The following is a 22,892-nucleotide window of genomic DNA, read 5'->3' as shown; positions in this document are numbered from 1 at the left end:
GGTTGAAAAGAAATTACTTAAGATTCCAGGGTCTTGAAGAATTTCTTTAGCAGCAAGCATTGGGCAAGAGTTGACATTTTGCCTTACAATTCTTCTTTGGGTTTGGCTTGGTCAAGGATCTGTTTGACCCTGACCTCTAAGACATCCCTGGTCGAGAAGAAGAAGGGTTTAACATCATTCTTCGAGATTCCTTGCTTTGGTTTCCATGGTTGAAGTTTAAAACGATCTTAGTTTAATCAGCTGTCAGCCCCTAACTTGGTCACATTGCTGCAGTGCATTTGAAGGCCGATTGTGTTCGACGGTTGCTTTTCAGGGTCCTACATGGGATGGAAGAACAATATCACCAGTGCACTTTTGTTGCCGCCGAGGTTGGTTTTCTTATGACATGCTCTACCTGCTAGCTGCCCGACTAGAAGGAGTAGCTTGTCAGCTTCTGATGGGTTTCAGCGACGACAGTTGTCACTGTCCTAGCTGAGTTTGGAGGCGATCAGAGCTCAGCAGAACCTTTGTGTCTGTTCTTGACAGTTCACTCTGACGGCGGGATGGCTGGGGGGCTTTCCTCTCCTGGACGAAAGGCAAAATCATCTATGAAGCTAGGAAACCCTATTTCCTAGCTCTATAATGTACTAGAGTAAAACCACTGTTAAAGATACTTTCTTTCTAAATTATATAGTTATGTGTGTGCGTGGGGCAGCTGCCTGCAGAGGATAGTGGAGGGCCTCAGATACCTTGGGGATGAACGGCAGGAGGTTGTGAGGTGACCAATGTAGGTGGTAAGAAATGAACACAGGTCCTCTGTGACAGGTGTATTAACTATTAACCACTGAACCATCTCTCCAGCTCCCTTAAGCCACCTTTTAGCCCTCTCTAGAAGACATCAGTGACCTAGGTCCCTAGGAAGAGCCAAAGAATATATTCTTAGAAAGTCATAATGGCATGAACCCATTTTAGTATCGTAAGGAAGACTGGTCATGCACATTCATGTAGGACTTGACAATGCTAGGCTTAATTAGAAATTTCAGAAGCAGAAGAATAAGAGGTGGGTATGAGCCATTTTATTTAAGAAGAGGCTAGGGACAATTGCCAGTGAAGCTGGAGAAAAAGAAGACATGCTGATTACATGGTCATTGTTGCTGCCTCAAAACTTTGTGAAGGAGTGGGTGACTGCTGACGGAGAGGGCAGCACACCGAAGTCAGAACATGGCCTTTATTGGCCAATGCCACTGTTTAAAGGATACTTACACTGGGAGCCCACAGTCCATCTTGAAGAGAGTGAGGCTTCTTCCGTCTTAGTAAGGCAGAAAGACTGTCCTCTGTTGTAACATGAGGGGGCCTGCTTGTTGGGGTTTCTGTCCCACCCAGTACCCCACAACCAGCAAGCTGAAAGAAAATCACACAGAGATCTCCTTAAGTTATAAAACTCATTGGCCCATTAGTTGAGACTACTTATTAGCTCTTGTACCTTATATTAACCCATTATTTTTATCTATGTTAGCCACATGGCTCAGTACCTTTCTCAGCTGGGCAGGCCACATGTTGCTTCTCCAGTGGTCTGGGAAGAACTGGGAGGAATGGGCTTCCTCCTTCCTAACATTCTCCTGTTCTCATTGCTCCGCCTCTACTTCCTGTCTGGTTGACCCGCCTATACTTCCTGCCTGGCCAATCAGCGTTTATTCAAAATAAGCAGCTTGACAGAATACAGACAATTCTCCTGCACCACTCAGTTCTAACCATTTATTCACGTTCAGTCTGTCTCTCAGTGGTCCCAGATTTCCTAACCCTGCCACTTTTTAACACAGCTCCTCATGCTGTGGTAACCCCCAACCATAAACGTATTTTTGTTGCTACTTTATAACTATAATTTTGCTACTGCTGTGAATCATAATGTAGATATCTGTGTTTTCTGATGGTCTCAGGTGACCCCTGTGCAAAAGTCATTTGACCCTTCAAAGGGGTCGTGACCCACAGGCTGAGAAACCGCTGCTTCACAGCGCCGTTTCCTAGAAGCATGGTAAGGAATGCTTGATTCTTTAATATGAGCTCTCTTAAAGCATTTCCAGAACCAGCCTTTGTAGCTTTGCTACACTAGCAGCAGAAGAAGATACCTTCCAAACTGACTGGAGAAAAGCCACGGGCCATGTGTGGGAACTGGGATATGATGGAGGAAGACAGACACAGTAGTGTGGTAGATTAAATAGATTGGAGCCAAACACAGCATTAGTTATAGACAACATTTTAAACTATCCATTGATTGTATTCTTATAATCGATCCCTTCTCTATTGCATTTAGGAAGCCCAAGTTCACTGTTACAAGTGAACACCTTCCATAACACACAGTGACAAAGTTTTGTCCTAAGAGATCTGTGTCTTTCTGGGTATGTTCTGGCACATTCCTTCACCCAGTTGGCAAGCAGGTTCCATGATCAGCACGGTCTCTCTTTCAGGCAACTCTTGACACTAGTCAAGGTGGTGGAATGCCATACTTTTTTCTGTTTTAGTGTCATTTATAAGAGGACAATCAGGGTGACCACAGAGCTCAGGACGTCTTTATATGGCATAGTCAGACCTCTGCTTTCACCCAACTAGCCAAACATGGAGACTATTCAGGAAAAAATTATACCAACTTTGAACATGTATAGACTTCTTTTTCTTGTCAATTATTGGCTAGCCTGGGCTGCATAGGGAGCTCCTGGTCAGTCTGAGCTATACAGAAAGACCCAGTCTTTAAAAAAAAATGATATTTTGGCAGTAACGAGACAGTTGTGGCTAATTATATATTATGGAATGCAGAATATTTGTAAGCATCTACAGTTTTCAGGAGATAGAGTAACACTTACGGACAGAAAAATGCCCACAGCATTATGCCAACTATCACTGAGAAAAGCAGGTTAAAACAGCAAATTAAGACAATAGCATGAACGTGTAGCATGAATGTGACTGGATGGTGGGATTGCAGGGTTTTTTTTTTTTTTTTTTTTTTTTTTTTTACCATTTGAGGCTTTTCTAAGTTATTTTCCCCTACATTTAGGAACTTATTTGTTGATGAGGAAAACAACAGAACCAACTATAAAATAATGCGGAGCAGCTCAAAGGAGACACCTCACTAAACAAGCATAACAATGGCAGTTGATTTTTACACATACATAAGGAGAACAAAAGGCATCTTTCAAATTCTGGTTTCCAAAAGTCAAAGTATTTAGCATTCAGAAATAGCAAAATAGTCTGGCATTCAGAAAAAAAAAATCTTTAAAAAAAGTCACCAATTTTAAGATTTTCTATTATGAATTTAAAGTATGTTAGAGAAGAAGGATTTCAAAATATGAGGGTTTTCAAAACATTTGCAATAAATGCATGCTATCATGTTAATCATTTATTTACGTAATTATTTATTTACTTTGAAATATTATTAGTTCACTCTGTAGCCCAGGATGGCCATGAACTCATTATGTTCCTGTCTCCCCCTTTTGAGCGACAGAATCGTAAGTGCATACCACTATGCCTGGGACGCAGAAAAAAAATAATCACATGTGGTTTATTAGGATAGTTGTTCAATTTGTTCATTTCCTCTAAGGGCTGATCATTTAGGATATTTTTTCAATTGCCCATAGAAGGGCAGATCATTTAAATGAAAAGCCCTTGACTGAAGTCTCATTTACCCACTGATGGAATCTAGCAGGACAGAGTTGTGTGAACTGGATTCAGCCCTGACCAAGGCTTATCTGTTCAGAGTCCTCATTCTCCTCTTGCTTTGCCCCCACTCATCCCCCCCCCCCCCCCCCCCCGTTACCTGCTAATCTCTTGGCTTTGTGCATCGCTGTCACTTGACCTGGGTGAGAAGGGGTGTGGGCTTGCAGGTCCTGGCAGGGTTCCAAGGCTCCTGGACCAGTGGAAGCTGAAAAAGCCACATCCTTTGCAAAGACAAAAACTCTCTCAGAGTGAACAGAAAGCTAGTTTCTGAGGAGTATACTGGATACGAGACATTCTATAGGCCAAAGGGTTGGCTGGTTCGTCTACCGAGAGCTTACCTGCTCCCTAAACTCCAGGATGAAGAAGGCGGGGAAGCAAAGGAGAAGGATGGAGCCCTAGGGCCAACTCTAACTGGGCAGCGAACGGGTGGTCTAGACTTCCCTATCATCTAAAAGGGATTAACATGAACCAAAGGCTGTGCGCAGGTTTCCTCTAATCCCCAGCAGTAATTTGCATGTCAGTCACGTGGCAAGACTCAGCAGGAACTCAGGGATAGATTAAGTAATGCTCTGGGGAGCTTGAATTCTGGTGAGGTAGAGTTTGAGAGGGAAGTAAGGTTAAGTGCAGAGGTGTGGCTGCTTGCATAGGACAGCGGGAACAGGCTTCTTCCATAAGGTGACTTGAAATAGTGATGTGACCATAGCGAAATCGATTTTGCTTAGAGATGGACACGGGGCACACTCATTTCAGGTGGTTTTTATCCAGACCTGGTCTATGCAGAGCCTCCAATTTATAAAACAAGTGCAATCACATCTGACCCATCTCTTTCATACTTAGGCAGAGAATTGTTTATCCACCCGCCCACCCGCTCACCCACCCACTCAGTCATGGATTTAAAAACATTTGCGTTTCTGTCATGCAAAGTGAAAAAAGGCGTAGTGCCTACCTTCAACCAGTTCAGGATGGAGCGGGGGAGATAAATAGAAACAGATGTTGGTAGAGCGGAGCGATAAGTGCAGACAATAGGAAGATAATACGCTGGCGACTGTCGGAAGGGAGTAGCTCGCTCCTGCTGGGGTGAAGAGTGGGGTGGGGGCACAGGGTCTGACACGGGCCTGGAGACCTCAGGAGACGTGGGACTCACAGTTCTGAAGGAACTGGAGGACAGAGGGCATTTCCAGAAACATGGCGATCCAAGAAGTGCAGCAGAGGGAGAAACTGAGGTACAGCAGTGGAAGGCTTTGGAGGCTACCGCAGGGCTCTGTGGGGGGTGGAAGGTTGGGAGGATGGCTTTGTAGTCTCACTTGCTAGCTAGTTCCATTGAGGAAAAATGAATTTAGCTCTGCATGGCCCACTGTTCCCATACATTCCCATCATCCCTGCCTGAGACAGGGCTCAGGGCTGCCTCTCAGCTGCTCAGTAAGGCTCAAAATCACACAGTTGTTTTCTATTTAGGTAATACACATGTGCAAAACCAAGACAAAATGTTCAAGTAGGGTTGATGTTCAAGAAGTTGTCATGTGGGAGGGAGTTCCTGTTGGCCAAAAAGCCAAGGGGGGAAAGAACTCACACACCCACAGATACACACACACACACACACACACACACACACACACACACCCCTTTTGCATCTTCAGAAAGGGTTAGGTCTCCAGCAGCTGTTCTGTGTCACGATCTACAAGTTGGAAAAGGGGCAGGTTCTTTTTTTCTTTCTCCAAAAAAATAATAAAGCAGCAATCGCTTTCTGTCTCAGAGTTATTTCCTGCGATGAGAGCCCTTGAGATCCCTGGCAACTCCTTCTTTTTAGTTTCCTCCCTGGGCAAAGGGCTTTTCCCCAAGGGAAGTGTCATTCATGCTGTGGAGAGGATGGTCCAGCACAGAACGCACCAGATGTTCGGCCAGAGGTTCCCTCCCTCCCTCCGTCCACTGGAAGCGAAAACATGTTTCCACTGGTCCTTGTTCCAAGTGTGTTGCTATGAAGGGGAGCGCTGTCTGGCTGGCAGACAGAAACTCTTGTTGTCTTGGAGCTGGGCTCTGGCACAGTGCTGCCAATTCGCAAAGTTCTTTCTCTTGTGAATATGGAAGTGAACTGGACATTCAGAAGGGTGTAGGTCCATTGCTGCTGAGGGAGTCTAAGTGATTCACAGGACCATGCTGTCGCATCTCCCTCTGCGGTCGTCCATGACTCCCTATTCCAAGTGCTCCGCAGAACCAACCACTGCTTATATTTCCATATTTTTTTTTGGCAAACTACTGATCACAGTGTGATAGAGTTGCATGTGAATTTGTCTTCTCCACTTCTGAAGCCACAGGCTCCAGACTCTGTCTTTCTCAGCCCTCTGCTCCCTGTTAGAAGCCAGGGGCCAGGAGGTCAGGAATCTGTATTTACTAGAATGTCCCAAGGGCCCTGCGCATTGCTTCATAGGAGGCGTAGAGGAACCATTGAAGGAATAAATAGATTCCTAATAGAGCCTGCTGTGGAGTTGTGAGAGGGAGGCCAGGCCTGCAGGGACACCAGAAGGTCGGATGACTCCCCGTGAAGTAGCATTCCCTCACTCCCGAATGTTCCCAGTACAAAGGTACAAATCATCCTGCAGGACCCTGGAGGGCTGGCCGGCTTTTCTTCAGGGACTTTCATCATGATAAACCATTTGCAGTGTGGCGTGGTCAATGTAGCTTTTGGGTCTCATCCTTGTATAGGTCTGTGCATTTTGAAGGTGCTTTGTTAAGAGCTTTGAAGTTAATTTTCAGATGAAAATAAAAACAAAAACTAGTAAGAGGGAATGCTTCAGCGAGGGAGGGGCCGCTGAGTATCTGGACACTATCATCCCGCACCTGGCTGGGACAGACCCATGGGGGACCCATGTTGTCTGTATCTAATTCTCAGTCTGAGACATGGAGCTGCCCACTAATTGTAGCAAAAGCACTGAATGGGCCAGAGGAGACAGACAGGTAAAAGCAACGTTCTTGGACCGGGCATCCTGGATCTTTTTCAGTCCTTCAGCGTCTCTTCTAAGGAGCTCTTCCTGGGCCCATCAGCTGCCGCAGAAACAAGGATGAAACCTTAAGTAGTGTGCCTAACCTAGCGACCTAGAACTCTTACTTAACTGATTTTTGTTTATTTGTTAGTTTTTGGCTAATGTTATTTGGGTTATCCTGTACTTTGAGGAGGTAAGACGTCTTTTTAAATTCATTAATTAGCTTATTTTTCTGTATCTTTGACATCATGCACCTTGATCCCATTCATTTCCCTGCCCTTCACATTTGCTCTCTGCCTCTGCACACTCCCCAAATTAAAAAAAAAAAATTAAAAGAAAAAATAAATAAAAAGGGAAAAGACTTAAAAATCTTGTCATGGAAACTGTAGTGTGACACAGTGAGTCACGTCGTGAACCCCTTTGTCCTTGTATCTTTACTCCCAGGTGTTCATTGCAGAGTCATTGGTCTGGTTAGAGGCCTCTGGTTCCTACTACCCGTCCAACCCTGGGCCCTCGCTAGACCCCCCTTCCTGAATATCCTGTTGTTGCCCTGTGTTGTGGAGATCCTGCAGCACTGGGCACAGGTCAGGTGCTTCAGCAGATCATAGATGAGGAGGAGGATGGGGTCAGCCAAGCCATGATACTGGGTCTGGGCCTGGGCAGCTGCAGGGTTGGTCAGCCAGATGAGAAATAGGGTCAGCTCTCCCATGCTCACAGCCTTCAGGGCTGACTCACCCACACCCACTCGGACAGGGCTGGCTCTCTTCTGCTGCCCTGGTGAGGTGCAGGGCCTGCTCTTCTAAGTGTTGCAGCTGGTGGCGGTCAGGGATAGTTCCCCCACTCTTATGACCACAGGCGCAGCTCTCGCACCTCCTCAGGCATTGATGGGCAGGCTGGAGGGATTCATTCCCCCACCCATGCCACCACAAGACTGATGTGAAGTGGGGAGAGCCTCCCATGCTCACAGCCTCAGGGCTGGCTCACTCACACCTGCGCTAACAGGGTTAACTCTATTGTGCTGGTGTGGGACGGAGAGGCTCTCAGGCTTTCTGGAGGGCTGCAGCTGCTGGGGGTCAGGGAGAGCTCTCAGGCTTTTATGACCCCAGGACTTGCCCCAGGCGTTGCTGGGGCGGGGTGAGGGATGGAGAAGAGAGAGGAGGAAAGACATCTTAATAAGGTACTTTACTTCAAAGCAAAACCCTACAGCTCTATGATAAGTTCTGCCTTATAAGCTCAAATTTCTCACCTAACTGACCCTGTGGCTGTAGCGGTCAAGCCCTTGGTGAGCAGGATTGCTTATTGCCGAGCCCGGACTACAATTTCTGTGAATGTGGGTATGCCGTTGACTATTAAGATAGTGAATTGGAATTGCGATTGAACACACAACCCATCTCTGAACTTTCTGTGTTTTCTTGAAATAGGTTGATTGATTTGGGCATACACAGGAATGAAGGGGCAACGGCAGACAGGAGCTGGAGAGCAGCTAGGATGAAATGTCACTTCCCAACAATAGGAATTTGGCCTCTGAACGATAGGCCCCGGAATGTAATCTTCTCAATCATTCAAGAGAGGCATGTTTTCATGTGTAGTATTGAATTTATGAAAGTGTGTGAACTTTTGCACTCTGGAGAGCACTCAACTCAACAGAAATGTTTGATATACCAATGATTTTCTTGGTGACCGGCAGCTCGTTGGAAAAATCCCTCTAAGTTAGAACATTCCAGAACATTCTTCTCATTCAGGCCTCCAATACAGATAATAGCTCTCAGCGAGAATGATTTTTCTAGCCCTTCTCTTGATATCAAATAAATTTGTCCAGCCTGTTTTACGAGCTTCTGCCTGTCTCCTGTGCCTGGGGCTGGAGGCGCCTTGTGGAAGCTTTTTCCTTTCCTTTCTCTAATGCAGCCTCTGTAAATGTTTCTATCAATAATTTATTTACTCCATATGGAATTCCTGCTGCGTGCCAGGTCTGGGTGGAGTTGGGGGCATGTGAAACATGCATGGAGATTTTATTTTAAAAGACACTCAAGACTTGGTCCTTGCCCAGAAATCCTGTCAAAGGAATCTTCTTTTTAGACCCTGTCATGTTCTGCAGCACACAGATGTGATCTGTGACCCACGCTGGCTGGTCGCGGCTAGGGTCTGTCCCACCTTGTCCTTCTCTGGGTTAGGTTTCCTACCTTTCTGAATCCTGTTTACTTTTCAGTCTCAAAAGAAGCTAAGAAGTTGGCTCCTGGGGAGATGCCAGGGGTCTAAGATTTGGATGCCTTGGGTGTGTGTGTGTGTGTGTTAATGTCCCTCCGCCCATGTATAGCCAGAGGCTCAGTCAATCTTTTCTTCTGCACAGGTGTGAAGCACAGAATGAGCTACTATGTGGATTCCGCCGCCGTGGGCAGCCCCACCACATTCTCCACCCCACGTCCTGCGGTGCTGGTGAGTGATGGTCTCTTCCTCTCCTCCTTCCCTGACCTGCCCAGTCTCTACACATTTCTTCTTATTCCTGGAGACTCGCAGAAGCCGGGGATTCAACTCTGGACCTCTTGGAGGAGTTCCAATGTGAGGTTCTCTACGTTTTATACGAATATAAAGTAGAAATTCAGAACTCCAGGATCTGGCGGAGGTAGCTTCAATGGATGTGACTCCTCCTAAGGAGATATTGCATGATGCCTAGACACATGTTGGGCTGCTCAGTTTGGGGACATGCTCCTGTCACTTGCTAGGAGAGGCCAGGGATGTGGCTAAGTTCCCTACGGCACTCCAACAGCTCCATGGCAAAGATACGAGGCTCTTAAAGTCAGTTGTCCTTCAGTCGAAGAGGCCGGTCCTCACATTTGAGGGCGGATCATCCTATGTGCCCAGACGGCTCGAAGCTGCTCTGGTTTGCCTGTAAACCATTGCGTTGAAAACTAACCGAGACAGTGTCCCTATTCCAGGCAGCTCCACTTAACAGCTTGTCTTATAGACAAATAAGCAATATTTTCTAGTTCTGAAAGATGACCAGGTAGCCGAGTCTCAAATTTTGAACTAGAAGTCCCACTAGCATTCTCTGGGTCCCTTGCTGTCCTAGACGCATACTTGAAGCAATCTCAGTCATGGTTGTCAAAGCTCAGTAGCTCTCAAGTAACGGCCCCTTGATGTTCTCTGCCTCAGGGCCAGTCTGTCAAAAGCATGAGTCTTCTGGCTTGTTAGGTCAGCTCCTCCGGGGAAACTGTAAAGAAGGATGTGATGTCACAGCCAGGAGGTAAAGAAACAACACTTTTGGAAGCTGTCTGGCTTTTGTGTGGGAGGGGTTCAGCTTCCAGGTACTTACATGGGTGGTGTGCGGGACCCTTTCATCTGACGGAGGAAGTGCTCTTTCCTGTTATGCTATTCTGGCTGGCCCTCGTGGGCCATGGAAGTTCCTCCAGCGCTGGTTTGTTACCCCTCATGCGTCATTCTTCTCCACATGCCACCCTGCTGGCCTACCTGGAGAAAGGAAACCACGAGGGAGCTAAACAGTTAGAGTTCTAACTAAACATGACCTCGATTGTGACCATCTTCCTGAAAAGGAGGATGTGTGGAGGAGGCTGTCAGGAATTACTGACCTTATTTGGGGGTCATGTGGCCAGGCTACTAGGAAGCACCCTGAGCACAGAAAGTAGGGGTAATGACTGCCCGCTCACCTCTTCTTGGAGCTGCAGGTTTTGAGACACATAATAAGATGCCCAGGGCCAAGAGTGGGCACCCTAGTGTACTGTACCACATGGAATGTCCTGGTGCCCAAGAGGTTAAGTGAAACTTACATTTAGAATTTCTTTTGATAAGACTCTATGTTTAGGAGACATCTCTTGTCTGTTTGAGGGTGGGGTGACCATGTTGAAAAGTCCCTATTCTTTCACCGTAATTCAGCCATATTTTATTTTAAAAATATAAATATGGTGCCTTTATTTCCCAGATAAAAACAAACTCAGAAATTGACTCACAGAACCGTAAAAGTAAAACTTGGGAATGTATCATATCAATGAACTCTAGGCTGGTGAGATGGCTCAGTGAGTAGTGTTAGGTTTCCAGAACCCACATAAAGATGGTAGAAAAACTGACTCCACAACACTGTTCTCTTGCCTCCGCACATGCCTCCTCCACACATGCCTCCATACACACCTCCATATGGACCTCCACACGTACCTGCACACGTGCCTTCACACGCATCACACTTACTTTAAAATATATCTAAGTTTTGTGAACCGTCCTGCCTTTGTCTGACAGCTGCTGTGTTATGTAGAGCAAAGCAGCACCTAGTGCTGACACTGAACCTGAGCTTCAAGCACGCTAGGGAAGTCTCCTGCTCCCGACGGAGCCACCTCTGGTCAGTCCTCTTTTGAAGTAAAAAAAAAATCTCAGACAGGGTCTCCTTAATCTTCCCACGTGACTCTTAAATTCTCTGTAGCCTAGGTGGACCTTGAACTTGTGATTGTCTAGTCTCACCCCATTGTATCACTGGAATTACATGTCTCTGCACCCAGTCTGGCCTCATTTGTATATTCTATTTACCTCCCATTGTGATTGATTGATTAACAGACTACACACACCTCTCTCTCTCTCTCTCTCCCTCACACACACACACACACACACACACACACACACACACACACCTCTTTGCTTCTGTGTTCAGATACTCTGGCTAGCAGAAGGGGAACCCAATTTTCTCTTTCCTCTTGCCTTATTTATAGCAAGTATTAGGTGCAACTTGTGATCCCAGGGCAGGCAGCTGTGGAATGCCCCTGGATTATATTCCTTTTTTTCCTGCTAAAACACAATTCTCGAGACTGTGTAATTTGTAAACAAACACATAAGCAACAACAACCAAAGACATTCATTAGGTTCTGTTCTAGGATCGGATAAGTCTCAGAATATGAGATAGTCTCTACTGAAGACCCTTTGGCTGTCATGCAAAGACAATGGAGTTACCTTAGGTGTGAGAGCATGCCTGAAGGGGGTGGGTGACTGTGAGAGAGTGAGGGTGGGAAGCCGCTGGAACTCAGCAGATTCTAAGCAGGAATCTGCTCCTACAGTGAGAGGAGAGCTGGGCCTTTGCCATCCAGTCAACATCAGTGGGTCCACGCTAGTGCTTACCCGCACAGTGCTTAAATTCTTGCTTGGTTTTAGAGAATAGTTCAAATGAGAGCAGCCTCACCAATAATTGCTGCGGAAATTACTTAAGCACTGGAGGCAGAACAGCCTCGTCGGTTAGTCCTTAAGCAGTGATGGTGAGCAAGCTATTAATCTCTAAGCCACACCAGTCTTGCCTACAAAACGGGCGACTATAACCTACCATGAAGGTCACAGTGCTGCTTCTCTGGGGACTGTCCTATCCAATGCCTCCAGGAAGATGGAGCTCAATTAATTCCATTTTTCTAACAATTCCCCACGTCTCTTCCTTCTGCTCTGGGTTCTTAAGTTGTGTTAAGAAGATTCTTGGTGGGGGGGAGGAATAGAGACGATTTTTACAGAGGTGTCTCTACAGGGGTGTTGTCAGAACAAGATGGAACTACTGGGGTACAGGTGGCGACATTCTTGTTGGGAAATCTTGCTTCATGCTCCCCTGAATAAGAAAGAGCCCTCTTGCCACCAGATCAAAATTCTCTTGTCATAGGTTGGTGGTTTTCAACCCCATTGGGTAACCAGACCTGCTTCTCTTATCTAGAGTAGCTGGGTTTAATTGGGCCTCCTTGGGCAGCAATTCTGTTCTTAGCGGCAGCTCTGGTTGTGGATAGCCTGCCTACCATTCTTGCTTCGGGAGTCCAGTTTTGAGTGTGTTCATGAAATAATCAGTCTCTGGGCTGTTTGTGCAGACACCATGCTTGCCATCGTGAAGCCATTCTAGGTACCACCCCAGCTCTGCGGGAATCTCACAGCTTCCTAGTTAGTGATTTGTTTAGGAAAGTGCGAACACTCAAAAGAAAGTCAGAATCACAATAGAAACCATAAAATGTGTTCTCCCTTTTTCTTGTTGTTTGGGGGTGATGATGGCTCTATGACTGATGAAGTTATGGAAGTATAATAGAGTACATATATATGTATGTGTTTATCTATGTATTTACCCCCCCTCCCCGCACACACCTTTCTAGCATCTTAGAGAACGGGGCTTCTTTTTTTTTTTAACTATTAAGGTCAGTCAGTATAAACTAGATATTTTAGAGTCAGGACACACACACTGGATGGATGGTACAACATCAGAAAATAAAGGCCCTGCACGGTTAACTGAATTGCCTAACTTTTTAATGCCACAAAGCATAGATGTGACCCATATCCCTTTTTAAATCTGTTTTTTTTTTGTCTCTATCACTAAATTTATGAGACCAGGAAATTTATAAAGATAGAGTTACTGCTCCAGTTCTGGAAGATAAGACAATTCAAGATCAAGGCATTGATAGGTTCTGAGTCTTGTAATGTCTTAGGTTCTCCTTTCAAGATGGCGTCTCATTGCTGTCTTCTAATGGGGACAAATGCTCTGTTCACACATGGCCGAGGGCTGGGAGGGACTGAACTACTTTCTGGAGCCCTTTTGCAAGGGGTTTTTCACCCTCAGTGAGGTGCCCCCCACGACTGTCACTTCCTTTTCATGTTATCACATTGGTTTGGGGGAACACATTCAGTCATAGGAAGTCCTTGCTATTGCATTTACTTTTTGAGGCAGAGCCTGGAACTCACTTAGTAGACCAGACTGGCCTCAAACTGGCCTTCGCCTCCTGAGTGCTGTTATTTAAGACGTGTGCTCTATTCATTTTTCAAAAAGACACTTGGTGGCATATGAAAACTTAGAACCCTTTCATTCATGTACCCACATACCTTGCTGATGAAAAGCTGACCTCCCCTGATCTAGAAAGGGGTCAGAACTCCATTACACAGACCGCTGAGAAAACTACAAAGCTGGATTCTACCCCAAGGCTCCAAGTCAGCATTACCACGTGATTGACATCATGGGGTACCTGAAACTGTCATCTTGTCGGGATTTTTAGGGCTTCTGGCTGAGTGAGTGGAGACTTAGAGAGTCCAGTAGTTCAAAACGAAGCAAATGACTTTCATCTTGCTTCAAACTCCCTAACAAGACAGCAGTATCTTCAGCCTCTCAGGGCCTTTTCATGTCCCGGCCATCTATGCCCCTTGGCTGGGTCTCAGTGAGTGTCTGATGTGAGTGGAGAGGCCCATGTGTTGTTGGCTGGCATGAAGATTCCCAGGGGCCTGCAGGGAAGCCTAAAGCTGGTCCACGTGAAGAACACACTAGACACTATCTTCCTGGGCCCTCCCTCCTGCTTCTTTTTCTTTCTCAGAAACCTGCAGAGGGTCAAGCCTGCCCTTTCACCAGGGGCCGAGCCTATCACCCTCATTGTTTTAAAAAGAATTTCCTGGCCTTGAGTCTAAAATTAAAATTGCCCCGTGGGACTTTGCTATTTTGTATGTTCCTGCCTCTCCTGGTGGCTATACCAACCCTTTTGTCCCTTGTCCTTCACAGTCACACTCAGGAGAACTCAGAGGACTTGGGCTATGCCTCCCTTCCCACCTCTCAACAGGACAAGTGTGCCCAAGAATCAGCTCTTGTCCCTGTGCCCTTCTGAGGCCAAGCACAGCCTGATCAGAATTCCTCCTTAGCATTACCAGAAGAGTTCCAGCTGACATGCTTGTCTGTCAGGGTAAGGCAATGCTGCCTCACCCTGCATCTCCCAAGGCTGAGAGACTTCAGAATGTAGTAGAATTTTGTGCTGGTGCATGGCAGTGTTTTATAATCTACACCACACGAGAGCCTGGTGGCTGCTCAACCTCAGGAACTGCCTAGGCTTCATTTTCTCCTCTCTTCTGAATAGTGGGTCTTATGGGAGGAAAGCCCTGAACTTGACTTTGGGAAGCATGAGGACACGGTGTGAACGTGACAGGGACACTGTAGTGAACTCCCATTCTGATTCTGGCAACTTTTGGCCCAATAGGCTTTCTCCTCTGTCCCACGGAACTGTTGATCTGATGAAGATCGCCAGTTACAAGGTCAGGAGCAGGAATGTGTTCAGGTCAGCAAAATGGAGAGTTTGAGTTGGCAAGGAACTTGCAGATCGGCAAGCTGTCCTCCTCCGGAAGCAAAAGCTTAGGGAGGTCAAGTGACAGGCCAGAGGTTACAGAGCTCTGTGGCAGTGGAGCAGGACTTACACACAGCTTTCAGCATTATAGGCCTCTGCATTCCTGGTAGAGGGTATGAGTGTCTGGGACATTCCCAGAACATGATACAGTTATCCTCGATGACAAATCACATAGTCCATCCTGCCCAGTGCTGACTCCACTGTAATTCTGGATTGAAAAACATCTTGAAGTGTGTGTGTGTGTGTGTGTGTGTGTGTGTGTGTGTGTGTTCTATGTTTATGGCTTGAGGATAAACCCTGGGCCTCAGTTGTCAACCGAAGGACAGGTAGTGTTTCTATACAGGCTCAAGGAAAGGAGAGGGAGGAGGGTGTTAAAAGATAAACACCTGCAAGCTGAAGGCTGCTTGGTTGAAGCTGGAGAGATGCTAGAAAAAGAGCTCACACACTACCACAGATACATTGACTCCATATGTTTGTGATTTGATAGTATAAAAACATGCCCTTAGTCCCTCTTCCAATCTGGGGGGGACTTACGAGACTACGAACAACTAGAATGGCTTTGAGATGTAGCAAGACTAGAAGAGGAGGGGAAATGGTGGCTCTGGAGACACAGCTGCCTGCAGTCCAGAAGGAACAGTAGCTGCAAAAGTTGCCGGACCTGACCCTGATGCATGGTCAGTGCAGCAGAGGGAGGGCACAGACAAGATAGCCTTTCACCATTAGAAGAGGGGACGCGGTCCTCTGAGAAAACAGCTAGGACATTTAGCCCATCCATTGAGAAGAACAGTGGCAAAGCTGTGTCTTTGGTCTCCTGGCTCTCAGAATTAGGTAGGAGAGATGTTTGGGTTGTAGGTTCCTGAATGCTCTCCCATAATGCTTTTCATGCAGTGACGATTGCTGAATTGTTCTTCACAAAGTAAAGAGAGAGAGAGCAGGGTGGAGACTTCAAGGGTCTGTTATTCGTCGGCTACATGGTTCCCACTCTTTCTTAGTGGATGCTTAGAAACCACCACCAGTGCTTGAAGCTCTGCTGCCGGCCACCGCATCTACAGACACTTACTGTTCTTTCTTCTATACCATTGACTTGGTTTTTATACCCTTATTTCTCCTGTCACTACAAACCTGTGGATCTGAACTATCCCCCACAGATTCATATTTTAGAGGCTTGGCTCCCCAGCTTGTGTTATGATTTTGAAAGCCATTGCACCTTCAGGAGGTGCGGCCTGAATGACACAAGAAGTCACAGAAGCGTGGCCCTGAAACATCCCTATTCCAGCCTAGGTTCTTCTTGGTCAGCTGCCGTGGAACAAGTTACCAGAGCACACGACCGTGACACAGACTAAGCTGCTTGACTTGGTCTTCCCTGGCATGGTGGACTGAGTTTTCGTGGACTTTTGAGGTCGAATAAACATTTCTTCCCTTGAGTTGTGTCTGCCAGGCATTTTTGTACAGTGACAAGAAACACAAGAGCCACAGGCACTGTCTTTTATCATTTTCCTTTTTGCTTCACCTGCCAATTTCCTTGAATCTGTGCTCAAACCAGGCTCTTTATGCAATCATCTCTAGCTTCATTCTTTCCTGTCTGAAGAAACTTCTCTACCAAGTTGCTCTGCCGTTCTTCTACCTGAACAGGACCCAAAGTTACACTGTCTTCCACCCTCCTTACATATGCCACACAGCTCAGCATTTTCACTGGACAAGAGCAAGACCTCGGTGCATCTTAGATTTCTTTTTCTTTTGTCTTTCATTGCCTCATTCAAAAAAAAAATCATGCTGATTCTTCTTTTAGCATACCACATGGCTGTTTCCACCTTCACCTCTGTGGTGACACGCATGTAAGTCTTTCTTCATAACTGCATTAGGCAAGATTAATGAGGCTTCGTGTGGGGTGGGTACTCGAAGTCAGAAATTCATCGGAAGACTATTTTAAAGACAATTTTCAAAACCATAATCGAGGTAAAAATGCATTATGGAAGTAAGCATTTAGGTTAAAGAATTTGCAAATGGAATGCTGTATGGGTCAACATCACAGATTTGTGTTCTTGCCTCAGCTCCCTGTGTAGCTTGACAGGGTCCTTACTGACCATGCCACCTTTCTCCTTATGCTTCTGCCCTGTCCATCCTACGTAGCACCATCAAGTGAATCTGTCTAGAGTATGTTGAGTTAATAAGTCACATACACAACCTCCATCTGGCGTGCATGGCTTACTTCTAGCTCGGCTCTAATCATCCATGCTTACCCCATTGCAGGACGCCCAAGATCATGTTTTTCTCCAAGGTTTGTTCCCACCAACTAACAGTCTCCAGCTTTCTCTGACCCGCCCAAGACTCTTTTCATTCCTCCTTCTGAAGTTGTGGTCTGTCTTGAACTGTAGGCCTGCCATCTTCTTCACTCTTTGACTGCTTGATCGTTCAGCAACGTTCAATGCCGCCAGCCCACGGTTCTCATCGTAGTCCGCTTTCTCTAGAAATTCTTCTCTGCTGCTTTCCCTTTCCCCTACAAACGGGTCCTTAGTGTTGCCACACCCTCTCACTAGAACTTCCTGTTTGCTTTTCTGTGTGCATCTGCTGAGTGACAATGCTTGTCCTGGGGGGACAAAGTCCACGTCTACTCACCCTTGATAGGCATCTCATGATGGAGAAGAGTACGGACACCACCAAAGTCCATCTTGGTGAACCAATGATTGTGATTGACATTACTTACAGGAGTATGGGTGAGGGGTTCCTTATAGAAGCAGAAATGACTCAAAGGCAGCTGCATCACCAAGGCCCACCCCAGCAGGCGTGACAGCTCCCAGAATCTGAGCACCTCGAGCATGCTCCAAATCCTGCAGGCAGCTAAGGAGGTTTGAGCGTGCCTTCCAAGTGACTCAGTTGCTCTTCCAGGGAGTTTGGCTGATTTTTGCTTCTTCCAGGAAGCTGGTCTGGTCTCAGAGTCTTCTTTGCAGCTCAACTTTGCTTCTCAGAGACGTTCTCTCAGCCTTAATTGCTTACTGTGGCAGGGAGGGGCCTCGGGAATCTGGTCAGTTTCAGGGACCCCCTGAAACTAATTTGAGTACTTTAACCTTCCTGCCTTAGGAGGTTTCCTGAAGAATGAAATGTTTCAATCTAGGAGGAAACCATTAGGCAGCAGCTCCTCAGGGTGTGGTTCATCTCACAGTCTTGTTATACTTTTAGCATCCCACATAATACTTGGCATAGCCTAAGTGTACCAGGCATATTAGTTCTGTGACATCAGCTTGCCATAATCCATCAAGCACTTACTATGGAATACACATTATGGAATTAGCTTTACTGAGGTAGAGTTGCTCTGTAGCATAGGTTGGGCTAAAACTAGTCATTCTCCTGCCTCAGCCTCCCAAGTATTGGGAGTACAAGTAAGTGTCACTGTGGCTGGCTTCCAACAATCAGTTTTGAGCCACATAGCTTCGTGTTGTATATGGAGAAGAAGAGGCAGCTGGAAACCAACCAGATCAGGGTTAGATTTTTGTCTCCATCATTTTATAAGCAAGAGCAGCCTATGCCAATCTGTTTTCCTCCTCCAAGTGTCAGCTTGCTCTTCTGTAAGATGGAGATAAGGGTGCTAGCTTTACAGGATGGTGGTGGGGATCCAAAGTGGCCACCCTCATAGGATGTGTAGCGTGCCTGCTGACACTGGCAGGTGTGTGGTGCATGTCAGTTCCTTTCAGCAACCACTTGGGCATGAGCAAGTGAGAAACTGCCAGATGCTTCTCTCCAAACTGTGAGAGAGATGGGTGTGTTACTCAAACATCTCACTGGTGCCTCTCCATTTGCAACCAAGAAAGGAAGGTGCAGGTGAAGAGCCTTTCCGTGCGGCAACTTAGTTGAGGTGGTTCCCTTTAAATGATGAGATAGGGCTGCACCACCCAGATTTCGGACCCACTAATACCCTGCTTCTTTCTCCTTGACTGGGACAGTTTCATAATGAATGGAAGCTGTTGATGTGGTTCTGTTGAGTAATAAGGTCATTCTTCTACTCTACGAAATGGCTAGCAAGTAGATTCGTGAAATGTCTAATAAGCAGGCAGGTGTTTAGAATACAGAACTGTGACAGGCTTCTCAGAAGCATGTGCCAGCGGAGGTACTTGCGGTTAGTGGCAGACCCCTACCCCTCGCTCTTAAAAACAGAGTCCTCGGCTTGATGGTAGGCCAGCACAGAGGGAACGTGTCTGAAAAACAGTTTTTTTTTTCTTTTTTTCTGTTTTGGTTGCCTGTGTATGTAGGTGGGGTGTGTGTACATCTGTGTATGTTCTCCTGCATGTTGGTGCACACATGTGTGTATGTCCTTCTGAACGTTGGTGCATGCACGTGTGTATGTTCTCCTGGGTGTTGGTGTGGACATGTGTGTATGTTCTTCTGTGTGTTGGTGCACACATGTGTGTATGTTCTCCTGCATGTTGGTGCACGCATGTGTGTATGTTCTGTGTGTTGGTGCGTGAATGTGTGTATGTTCTCCTGGGTGTTGGTGCACACATGTGTGTATGTTCTGTGTGTTGGTGCGTGCATGTGTGTATGTTCTTCTGGGTGTTGGTGTGGACATGTGTGTATGTTCTCCTGGGTGTTGGTGCATGCATGTGTGTATGTTCTCCTGGGTGTTGGTGTGGACATGTGTGTATGTTCTCCTGCATGTTGGTGCATGCATGTGTGTGGAAGGCAGCAATTGGGCTTGGGCATCTTTCCCTATTATTCTCCACTTTATTCACTGAGGCAGTCTCTCTCTCTGATTCGGCTCACCAATTCACTTCGTTTGACTAGCCAGCTTCCAGGAGGACCCCATGTCTCTCCTCACAGAGTTCTGGGATCACAAGTGGCCTGTCCAGCTTTTTATGTGGGCTTTGAGGCTCCAAACTCTTGTTGCCACGTGTGCAGAGCCCGAGCTTTGCACTGACCCATCCCCTAAGCACCACGGTTTCTTTTTAGAAACATTTGCTTATTGTATGTGTGTGGTGTGGTGGGTGCCCATATTCTCATGCCAAGGCATGCAGGTGGAGGTAAGAAGAGGGCATTCTGGAGTAGATTCTGCATGTTCCCTGGGTCCTGGGGATTGAACTCAAGTTGTTAGGCTTGGCAGCAAGTGCCTTTATTCTTTGAAGCTTCTTTATCACCCCCAGTTTCTTTCTTTTTTGTTAATTTCGTTAATTTTTTTGTGATTTCCCCCTTCCTTTTCTCCCTCTAAGCCCTCCTACACGCCCAATGTATTCCTCCTTGCTCTCCTTCTGATTCATTGCCTCTCTGTTTTCACTAATTATTCCATACATATATAAATATATGTTTATGCATATATATCCCTAAATATAACCTGTTCAGCAGTGTCATGTTACTTGTATGTGCATTCTCATATATGTGTATATGTCTATATACACATATATTTCTAAATATAAACTGCTCAGTAAATATAATGCTGCTTGTATATGTGTTTTCAAGCACTGGATAACTAATTTGTGTGCTCTTCCTTGGGGAAGACCACTGCTCCTGCTCCCAATTGTCCTCAGTCACCTATAGTTCTCTGTGTAGGGTCCAGTTTGACTTGGACATTGGTGTCTTGTGAATCTCACAGTTTCTTTTTCAGAATAAAAACAGACTATCTTTTTTAAAAAAAAAACAAAAAAAATCTCATTTTAATTTAAAAATTTTATTTTGAGGCACATCTCTTTAATTTCCTTGAACTTTCTACATAGCCAGGCAGCCATCAAACTTGCTGTGTTTCTGCTTCAGCCTCCTAAAGCTCAGGCAGATCTTGAACTTGCTCTTCTCCTGCTCCAGTCTCCTGTACAGCTGGTGCTATAGGCGTCTCCTGGTGCTGTAGGCGTGTGCCACCAGGTCCAGCTGTCTCTTAGGTTAAAATAACACCTACCTTGTACTGGTGACAAAACTTTACATAGAGTACTCATTGCATAAATTTCATAAGTACATAATTTTATTCAATAAATTTTATATTTGTTTTTTCTTTATATGTAATTTTCTCCTATATTTTTAACATTTAATTTTTATTTTATGTATGTGGGTGCTGGCTTACATGTATGTCTGTGTACCACATGTGAGCTTAGTACCCAAGGAGACCAGAAGAAGACATTGCATCCCCTGGAACTGTTATTGCAGGTGGTTGTGAGGGGTCATGAGGGTGCTGGGAATTGAATGCAGGTCCTCTAGAAGAACAACTCACTTAAACACTGAGTCATCTCTCCTGCCCCTCAACTTTCCTACTTTATAAGGTTTAGATGAAGGGTCAGGTCTGCACACCCATGAGTAAGTAGTACAGCCTGTGCTTGAACTTTTATCTACCAGAATTCATCTGACTTCAAGGGTGGGACTTTTAAATACTGTGAAATGTGGTTTTCTGCATAACGTGTTTGGTTTTCTCACAATATATATTGAGTGCATTTAATAAAGCTAGCAAGGAGGTTGCATAAATCTCCAAATAGCGCAGGAAATAGACTGTTCTTAACCAGCAACTGATATCATCAATACCTACCCCTACCAATTAACAACAAATGAAATGGATTTTTATGGTAGAGATCCATTCTTTTCTCTTTCCTGTGGCATTTATTTATCGCCTATTCTGTGACACGGAGTCGTCCTATAAGAACATTCTTCTGTGATGTTTTTATAGAGGGAGATAATCTTGAAAGGAATAGCCCAGAATGTGTAAGTCTGATAGATCAATATCCTGCCCTGCTGTTTACCGTGAAGGCTTTTGAACGTTGTAAAAGCTGGTTGCTCAGGTGTGTGAAGGTATGGGTGGAAATGAATGAAGTCATAATCTAAATCAGTAGTTCCTCTCATTTCCTGTGAGTCTGGCGGGCAGAGTATGTGGGAATGCTTGTCTGGTTTTGACTGACAGATCGCTTCTGCATACCTGTAACTGGATGGTGTGCAGTCATGCTTATAGTAGGACTGAACTCTCGAGAACTATTTTCTCCTAATACATGCCCTTTTATTTTCACTGGTCACAGAGGCAGGGACCTATTAACTTGTTTGAAGATCCTCGAACGACTTGCGGTTACCAAGCCAGTTATCATCAGCAAAGACCTCTTTACCCAGTCTGGGATGAGACCGCCACTCAGGAAGTTCCGACCGGCCTTGAACACTGTGGCTCAGGTAGGAACATAAACAAAAGCTGGGACTGTGGAGAGAGTTGAAGGGCAAGGGAAATCTGCTGAGGGCTACTTCTCTGAAATAACACCTCCATGGCTTCCCTGGGTACAGATGCTATTGTTCTCTCATGGAAAGCCCCGTGTCTTCTCGATAACTTTGCCCTACTTCATTGTCCAGCAAGAAGGTGAAACTACCAACGGGCCCAAGAGGGGTTGCTTTCGGTCTGTTTTGTGAATCGTTTCGTGCCTTCTGTGGCCTTTCCTCTTGCTTCTCCATTTAGGGTGGTTGTTGACAAACACATTTTGCCATCCCAAAGGATGAACTGGAAAGACAGAAGGTGGCGGATCAACCTTCCTTCAGGCTGACACATCTCTTGTTCTTCATTGCTCTCATTCTCCACTGGCATCTGCAGTCCTTTTTCTCCAGCCTTTTCCTGCTCACCAACCATCTGTGTCAGCACTTTTCCCAGTCCCCCTTCCTGATCTGCTGGCTACAGGGTGGCCCTCTCCTAAGCTGGAGTGAGACTCCCCAGGACCTTCTTGCCCCCACCAACCAAAGCGACCCGAGCTGTTGCCTGCGCTCCTCTTTTGTTCTCTTTGCAGGGCTTACTTCCATTTCTTTTCAACTCTATTAGTCTTTGTTTACTTATTAGCATTTGAAGAAAATAACGAATGTAGAACTTGAATTCGACGGTTTGAAATTTCATTATCTTTGAAACCATGCTCTAATGACATATATAAAATGCAATATGCATATGTATACATATTATTTCATATATATTATTAGTCCATGTAATTGTTCTAAACCTGTCAGAATGTTATTCCAAATCTGTCAGATTTTTTTTGGGGGGGGGGTCAGGATAAATTCCTAGCATAAGCAATGTCATTGTGCCTGCATATTGAAATACGTATTTCTCAGGAATTAGACAAGTAAAGCTGTGAGACCCGGGGTAATTTCTGAAACTTAGTAGAATTCTTTGTTGTGGTGGTTGTTTACTCTCTTCCTG

General features: G+C 45.7%; 1 protein-coding gene and 1 long non-coding RNA gene across 3 annotated transcripts in view; one reads left to right on the top strand and one right to left on the bottom strand.

The window, feature by feature from the left end:
- Positions 1 to 22,892, top strand: part of Ets1 (ETS proto-oncogene 1, transcription factor) — a 121,825-nt gene that overhangs the window by 5,385 nt on the left and 93,548 nt on the right. For both annotated transcript variants that reach the window (XM_048458793.3, XM_048458792.3), the window contains exons 2-3: positions 9,013 to 9,098; positions 21,745 to 21,889. In XM_048458793.3, the coding sequence (XP_048314750.1) occupies positions 9,013 to 9,098; positions 21,745 to 21,889 (231 nt within the window). The remainder of the gene's footprint in view (positions 1 to 9,012; positions 9,099 to 21,744; positions 21,890 to 22,892) is intronic.
- On the bottom strand, positions 32 to 4,128 carry LOC148122395 (uncharacterized). Its single transcript, XR_015737735.1, has 3 exons — positions 3,788 to 4,128; positions 1,243 to 1,380; positions 32 to 564 (listed from the first exon to the last, which is right to left on the bottom strand). It is a non-coding gene; the product is annotated as an uncharacterized LOC148122395 (long non-coding RNA).

This window comes from Myodes glareolus, chromosome 4 (genome assembly GCF_982192425.1).
Source record: "Myodes glareolus chromosome 4, mMyoGla1.1, whole genome shotgun sequence".
Taxonomy (NCBI): domain Eukaryota; kingdom Metazoa; phylum Chordata; class Mammalia; order Rodentia; family Cricetidae; genus Myodes; species Myodes glareolus.
The sequence above is the reverse complement of the archived record's forward strand: the minus strand, read 5'-3'. Positions and strand labels throughout refer to the sequence as shown.